This window comes from Crocodylus porosus, unplaced genomic scaffold (assembly GCF_001723895.1).
Source record: "Crocodylus porosus isolate Cpor-Errol unplaced genomic scaffold, CroPor_comp1, whole genome shotgun sequence".
NCBI classification, from domain to species: Eukaryota; Metazoa; Chordata; order Crocodylia; family Crocodylidae; genus Crocodylus; species Crocodylus porosus.
This window is the reverse complement of record NW_017728928.1, coordinates 15,876,186-15,883,492: the sequence shown is the minus strand read 5'-3', so window position 1 is coordinate 15,883,492 and position 7,307 is coordinate 15,876,186. Positions and strand designations below refer to the sequence as shown.

General features: G+C 41.7%; 1 protein-coding gene across 1 annotated transcript in view; it reads left to right on the top strand.

Moving 5' to 3' along the window:
- The window catches only part of OGFOD3 (2-oxoglutarate and iron dependent oxygenase domain containing 3), a 93,952-nt gene extending 88,052 nt beyond the window's left edge, over positions 1 to 5,900 (top strand). Inside the window, exon 10 of the mRNA XM_019542823.1 lies at positions 3,194 to 5,900. Coding sequence (XP_019398368.1) covers positions 3,194 to 3,330 — 137 coding nt within the window. The 3' untranslated portion in view covers positions 3,331 to 5,900. The remainder of the gene's footprint in view (positions 1 to 3,193) is intronic.
- Positions 5,901 to 7,307: the final 1,407 nt, after the last annotated feature.

Genomic DNA, 7,307 nt, shown 5'->3' with positions numbered 1-7,307 from the left:
GGGCATGTACCCCCGCCCCCCCCGACGAAGGCGGCACCAGTTGCCCATGCTAGCACAAATGTCTAAGAAACCCCACTCTCCATTAGAAAGCATCTTATAAATTGGACTCTGCTGAGTTAGCCTGTCCTTGAAGTAAAAGCTGCTTGTTTTAGATGCATTGTATCTTTATTTGCACCTTGTTCATTGTAGCTTGTTTGAAAAATAAGTTGCTTCCAAGGAGAGAGAAGGGGACTCCCTTCCTCTGCAGGCCTTGTGTTTGTTCAGCCACCCAGCAACTACAGGTAGTTTTTGCTTTCTGCCAGTGTTAATAGAGACTTGATACAGTGCAGCTATAAAAGAGCTTTTGCTGGCCATTGGAGAGTTTCGTCAAAGAAGAAAATTAAGGAATATCCTGTATAATCCAAAAAAACACAAGTTTAATTAACTTGTTCTTAATGGTAAATTGAAACGTGTCTGATTGATTTGGTTTTAATAAGACAGTGAACAAAAATGCTTGAAGGTCTGTTTAAATATAGATGCTGCAAAGCTGGTGAGAACGTGAGTTATTCAGAGAACCACGCATATAAATAGAGCAGAAATAAGAGGTAAATAAGAACATTCATAGAGCAAACAGGCTTTCAGTTAAATCCTGATGATGCCAGCTGTGTCCATTTGGGTTTTCCAAGAACGTTGCCTTCCTGGATTGTGTCTTTTATCCAGAAAAAGCAGCCACACGGGGACATAAAGAATTATGCGTAGAACTGAGCATGCTACATCTAGCTTTACCCACCACTGACATGCAGCTCCAGGCAGGGCATAATGTGGCACATGACTTATCAATCTGCTCAGCAGTTAAGACAGGCTCCCTCCACCAGTTTGTTTGGAATACAGCTGAACCTCCTGGAGGACGATTTGATCTGCGCCTCACCAAAATGAACTGCAGGGCTGAGTTTGTAAATACACCCTGCAAGATCTGTCTAGCTGTGTTTGGTTTGGACTGAAGAATGCAAGCTTCTGGACTTTTTCAGTTAGCATTTCCACTCTTGTTTCATAACAGCTGTGTGTGTCCGGCTCCAGAATGTAGACCCAGTTAACTGCTGGAGCAATTTACCTTGATGTCATGCACGCTGCAGGAAGGCAGCTAAATGCCTCCAGTGCTTAGTGATGAACATCTTGCAAATAATACCCCTTATGTAGAAGTCAGGTTGTTGGTATGAATTCTCCCCAGGATAAGCTTAGCAGAGACTTCAAGCTACTTTGACTAGTAGAAAAATTGCCTGAGTAGGAAAACATACGGAATTGGGTTAAAACACTTGCACAGATAAATGTTACTGTCCCGTCAGGAGGTTTGAACAGTCCATGGATCTGAGCCACTTGCTAAACCCTTCTTCAGTACATTCTTAGGCTGTTCACTAGCATTCTGCAATAATGAAAGACTGTTCAAGTGTTATTATTGTTCCCTTTCTTGATCTTTCCATACTTCTCCCTCTGGTTTAAATGTCACCTGGTTATTTTGCTAGCACTGTAAGTCTTTGGCACTTTAAAAATAACATTCAAGCCCCATGTAACACTTCTACTGGCAATCTCATTGGTGGGGAAGCACTGAGGTACTGGACTGAACATTTGCCCTTTACAAAGCCATAGGTGACTGGTAGGGGGTGCACGTGCCACTCCTGATGAAGCTGGTGCCTCCCTCCGGCAGCCAACACTGCTGTCAGTAGGGCTCGTGCCCCCCCCCGACAGGGTCAGTGGCTTCTGCAGGTGCCTTTACTCTGTTTCTAAGGACAGGATGATTTGCACTGAAGTATGATACAGAGCCTTCTGGTTTGGCCAAAAAATGAATGCTCTGACTGTGCACACAAAGCACGAGCAAATACTTGGGATAAAGCCTTGCATTGTCGCAGCTTCTTATAAAGGCTGCTGTGATCTTTACCTGTAGAGTAACTAAATCAAAGATGGATAGCATGGGCTTTCGTGAGCCCAAGCTCATTTCATCAGATATTGTGAAAGGATATTTGATCATGTGTAACGAAATGAGCTTGGGCTCATGAAAGCTGCTACTATACAGCTGACTTAGTTAGTCTACAAGATGCAAATATACCCTGCCTTCTGCCTGACTTCAGACTAATGTGGCTGACTACTTCTCTGCTGTGATCTTTTCCAGTCTGGGGGCGTGGGGGTCAGGTGACCTTATTAGGTGGATATGCGATGTTTTCCAGGGGGAGGAGGACATTTGGTAATCTGTGGTATGTGCATGCTTAAGAACCTCTCTCTTTGTACCTGGGTAATCCATTGGGGGTGGGGAACAAGTAAAAACCCTCTGCCTATCATCAGCATTTCTAGCCATACAATTTTTATTCTTGTAAGGAATCAGGACCAGAATATTGCAGTTAGGTGGGGAATATGCAACCCCCTGCAGACACGTCTTGACGGACAGAGCCATGACACCTTCCTCAACGCTGTGTGGGACAGTTTGTTGGCCTCAGAGGTGCAGGGACCGCATATCTGGCCCTTGCAAGTGGTGCAGGTTTCTAAGGGAGGCAGCTTTTGTTTTTCCATCCTCCTCACAGAATATAGTGGAAATGGAACTGGGTTCATAGTCGTGTGAAATTGTATGTTTACTCCTGGTAAGCGGGGAGGGGTTATCATCTGCCATCGATACAGAGCCCTGAAGCAGCTGGTCCACCCACAGAGCAGCCCAGTGGACACATTGGCTCCGGTCTATTAGTGCTGCTCCTGGAACTATCTAGAGGGTTTTCTTTTGAGTGAGGAAAATAACTCCTTTCCACTTGAAAGCTTGGGCTACCTTGCAGCGCTCCCCTCTGTGTCCATCTAAAATTAGAGCCCAGTGTGAGAGGGAAAAAAATCTAAATTTCTTTCCTAGCAGTTCAGCCCACCTGTGCTGTTCTTTTATTAGGGCAATTTAAAGGTGGATCCATACTTCCCTTGGCTTCCTCCCTACTCTTTATTAAGCTGTAAGACAAGCTGAACCTCTGTCTCCGTGTTTTTTTTAGCACAAAGGATTGATGCACCTTTTAATCAGCTTAAGCTGTCTCAGTGCAGCCCACACTTTTAATAGCATTTGTCTTCATGGTGAAGTCCTGGTCTTTCAGATAGTTAAGGAGCAGTTGGGCCAAGTCATGCAGAGAACCAGTGGTCAAGTGTCTGATCTGTGCCACGGCACTGACTGATTGTCTAACTTTGTCTCTTCCAGGCCGCGTTTCCTTTTTCACCTCTGGGTCAGAGAACCTCCATCGCGTGGAAAAGGTTCATTGGGGCACTCGCTATGCTGTCACCATCTCCTTCACTTGCAATCCAGACCATGGCATTGGGGATCCAGTCTTAACGTAACCCTTCCTAGGACAGAGTGGGAGGTCAAATGGAATGACAGAAGCCCTGCAACACAGAAAAGAAAAGAAATATAGATAATTTGTCTTATGAATTCCCACTCAGTTTCTCAATTGTGTAATAATCTAATGTACTGCTTTGTATTCACACATCCTCCTCCATAAACATTGCAAACAGTGCCTTAACGACTGCATTTAATTTGGTATGTTTTCTTCATGTTCTAACAGGTCAGACATCAAATCAAGCAGCCCCCCCATTTTCTTATTTTAGGATAGTTCACTTTAAAGAATATGAAGAACATATTGGACCATGTTTTGCCATTCCTTGCCTCAATGTTTTCAATATTGCAGTAATGTTGCAGTGGTGCAATGTTATTTAACACTTTAAATGTTGCCACATCCATTTAGTCACACCATCAAAGTTAGCGGATGAGGCTGGGTGGTGTTCTGTTGGCCAGACTATTACAAGAGAAATGTATTCTCCTTGACATGGGCATTTATTTGTGAATGCACGCCTGTGGGTTGGCTATGGAACTTACTTGAAATGTTTTAAAAATGAATACAGATATTTATAGCTAGACACATTGGAAGAAGAAAAGGGTTTCAGCTGACAGACTGGAAGTGTTTGGTATAAAACAGTAACTATTGGATTTGGGAGAAGCATTTCTAGTGGTGCATGAAGGATACCAAGAGCACCAAGAAACTGCATTCTGTTGGCCTGGGTTGAAGTATTGTGTACCTGGCCCTTTGTAGTGAATATGAAAGTGATTGTAATATCAATTTACTGGAGCTACTGGGAAGTTAGGCTGCTCAGTTCAAGTGCCTTTGGGGTACAGCATCCTTCTCTGATTTAGGGTATGCCTGCACTGAAATTATCACAGGACTTCAAACATACCTGCGAAGCTGGGTGAATATTCTCTTATTCATGTGCCTGGCTACACTGCCTGAGCTCAGGTAGGTCCACACAAGCTGGAGGCACTGTGACATAGGTATACCCTTCTAGTGGCATTCTCCAGAGTTCTAACACTGGCTTCACTCTGCTGCTATGACTGACACGTAAAACTACTTCCACTGATGTCCCCTAGGGCAGATAGAGGCAAGTACTGAGCACTTCTATAAATCATGCCCAAGATGGACATACAAAAAGTGTCATTCTTTCTATTTTATGGTTCTTATAACCCAGATTGTTGTTATGGCACTGAGGCACTCAGGAACTTTTGGTTTTGGGCCTGAATTACTTTTATTTTCTGGATTGAAGGGAACTCTGGATCTGTGCTTATGCTCCCCAATATGCACAACACTGCAGTTAAAGAACAGTTTTTAACTTTTGGTTTATTTAGCATGCTAAATTGCTCAGAAGTCTCTGAGCAGTTTGCTTGGGTCCAGTTTGAAAGTGTACCCTTAACCGTACATGTTACTGTGCGGTTTGTTCACTTGGTTAAGATCTATTTTAAAAACTTGAAAAAGAGTAGTTGTACCATAATACAAATGAAGTAGCAAAACAATGTACTAGTCTTGTCACATACCTTGCTTTGTCATTGTAATTAAGGGATATTCAGATTAGTATTTTGGTAATTTAATTGTAAGGGAAAAGAAACTTCCTCAATTAAGTTTGATGCAAATCTGTTGAATCTTTTAGTCTAGTGAGTATCTGCGTTGCTTCTGCGCAAGTCTCTTGTAATTTGCTTCTGGGAAACTGCTTAGATTGCCTGCACTTCAGACTTTGGGGTTTTTTTTAGAATCTATTTATGACCCTGGAAATACCTAGAACCTAGAGGGTTAAACTGTAGCTCAGTATAGAGGGGCTCTTTCGACTTTGCAGCTGTATTGGTTTTGTAAATAATGTTATCAGTTGATGTGCCAGCAAAACAAGTCAGTAATAAATTTTTTTCTGGATGTGCTCAGACCTGAGAGAGACTACCTTCTTGTATGAAAGAGGAAAATCTGGATATGAGGAAAATAAAATTAACTGGATACCATGTCTCAAGACCTTATACAAACCTGCTAAAGTCGAAGGTAAGACTTTCCGTGAGTTTTAGATCAGGCTTCTAGTGTACATTATATGCAAGGTCAGATGAACAGCAGCAGATTCAGTTAGTTGAAGTTTGGCTATTAAAATGATCTTGCACTTTTAAACATGGGGCCAGGTCCACATAATATTTGGACACCTCAATAACTTTGTGAATCGTAGTTCTTTAAGTTTGCATTGCTCTGTTATAGTAGAATTTTCATTGCCAGATATGTCATGTCACCTCTGTGAACCCATTAACATTGCAAGGTTTGATTAGTGCTTTGTCACCTTAAACTGTTTATTGGTTATTTTTGTCTCAGGCTCTTATCTGTGCTGAATGAAAATGACACATTTTTCAGAGCTGCCCTTTTGTAAAGCGCTTGTTCTATCAACAACAGATATTAAGAGCATCTCTACATAATGTGGGGTTGGGGCATGGGGAATTTCAAGCAGCTTCTTCATGTTTTCACATTTCGAAGTTACTGCCTACAATAATGTCTACAGAGCACTGTGCATCTCTTTCATATTGTACATCTGATTGACATTAAAAAATGTAAAAGCAACTTGTGTATTTGTGTCTATAATCAGTGGAGTTGGAGAGGCTTCTTTCTAGACCCGAGGAAGAACTTTGTGCCTAAAAGCTTGTCTAACATCTCTCCCAACTATAAAATTGGTCCAGTAAAAGATACTGCCAACCTGCCCCTTCCTTATTTCCCATCATTAGCTAGTTAGTTTTTTGTCTTAATGCTGATTTTATCAATTTGATAATCAAACCTGTGCAATACCACTGACACAAAGTCCACTTATGCTTTTTACCTGGTACAAGAATCCTTGTATTAAAAAAAACAAAACAGTAATTCAAGCCTCTCTCCCAGAATGTCTGTGCAGCCATGAAGATTGTGGAGGTGGGTATAAGGAAATGCAGTCTTATCTAAAAAGATTCTGATCATGGCCTCTAGGTACAACAGAATAATCATGTGTAGAAAGGTGCCAATTAGATATTCATGAGGCAGATTAGGGCTGCAATATTTCAGGGTTCATTAGCAATACATTTGAGTTAATTTGTTTTAGGTCATTAAAACTGGTTGCGATTCTTTAATTGGTTTTTAAGTTACAGAATGCTTGAGTTTACCTTCAAGTTTTTAAAATTTTCCAATTTCTGCTGGAACTAATTTGTTCTTTCAGTCTCAGGCTGTTCCTTCAGTTGGAAAGTATAAACTGTATCTTTAATGTTCTGTTGATGTAGGAGGAGAAAGTCTTTATTAAACTGATGCCAAAGTCCAGAGGCGGGCAATTCTTTTGGGTGGAGAGCTGCTTACTGAGTTTTGGCAAGCCATCGAGGGCCGCATGACAGGCAGCCAGAGGCAGATAAATATTAATTTTCTAAATTTTTTAGGGGCCCTGCGGGCCAGATAGAATGGTCTGGTGGGCAGCATCTGGCCTGCGGGTCATGTTTTGCCCACCCCTGTGCCAGACTGTTCTGTTTAAACGAAATGATGCATACCAGTGAAGACAAGTGATTCAGCTTCCCCCCCCAAGTGCATTAGCATCTTATTTTATAGAATAATGCTTAAAACACAGTATTCCTTTTGGGTGGATTGTAGGAGGGGGTGTTTGAAAGCTCAGTGTGAAGCAGGTCTAATTCAGAAAGAGTTTAACAGTCCAGTATCCTATAATACGTTTTTGTCATATCATATCGTCTTGCATCCAACACATGAGGAATCGGTGCAAACAGGATCATGAACTTACACCAGCTGTTGTTAGCAGGTATAATGAAAGGCTGAGAATACGGGTGTGTAGTAATCACGGCTGAAAAACCATTAAAAGTAGCCAAATGAAAGAGGAAAGGAGGGTGAAAAGAAGTGAACTTTCAACCTTAAGCTAAACTAAAGTGAGATTCTTTGAAATGTGAGACAGCAAGGACATATGAAAGGTGAGGGCACAAAAATGGCAAAACGAATAATTAGGAG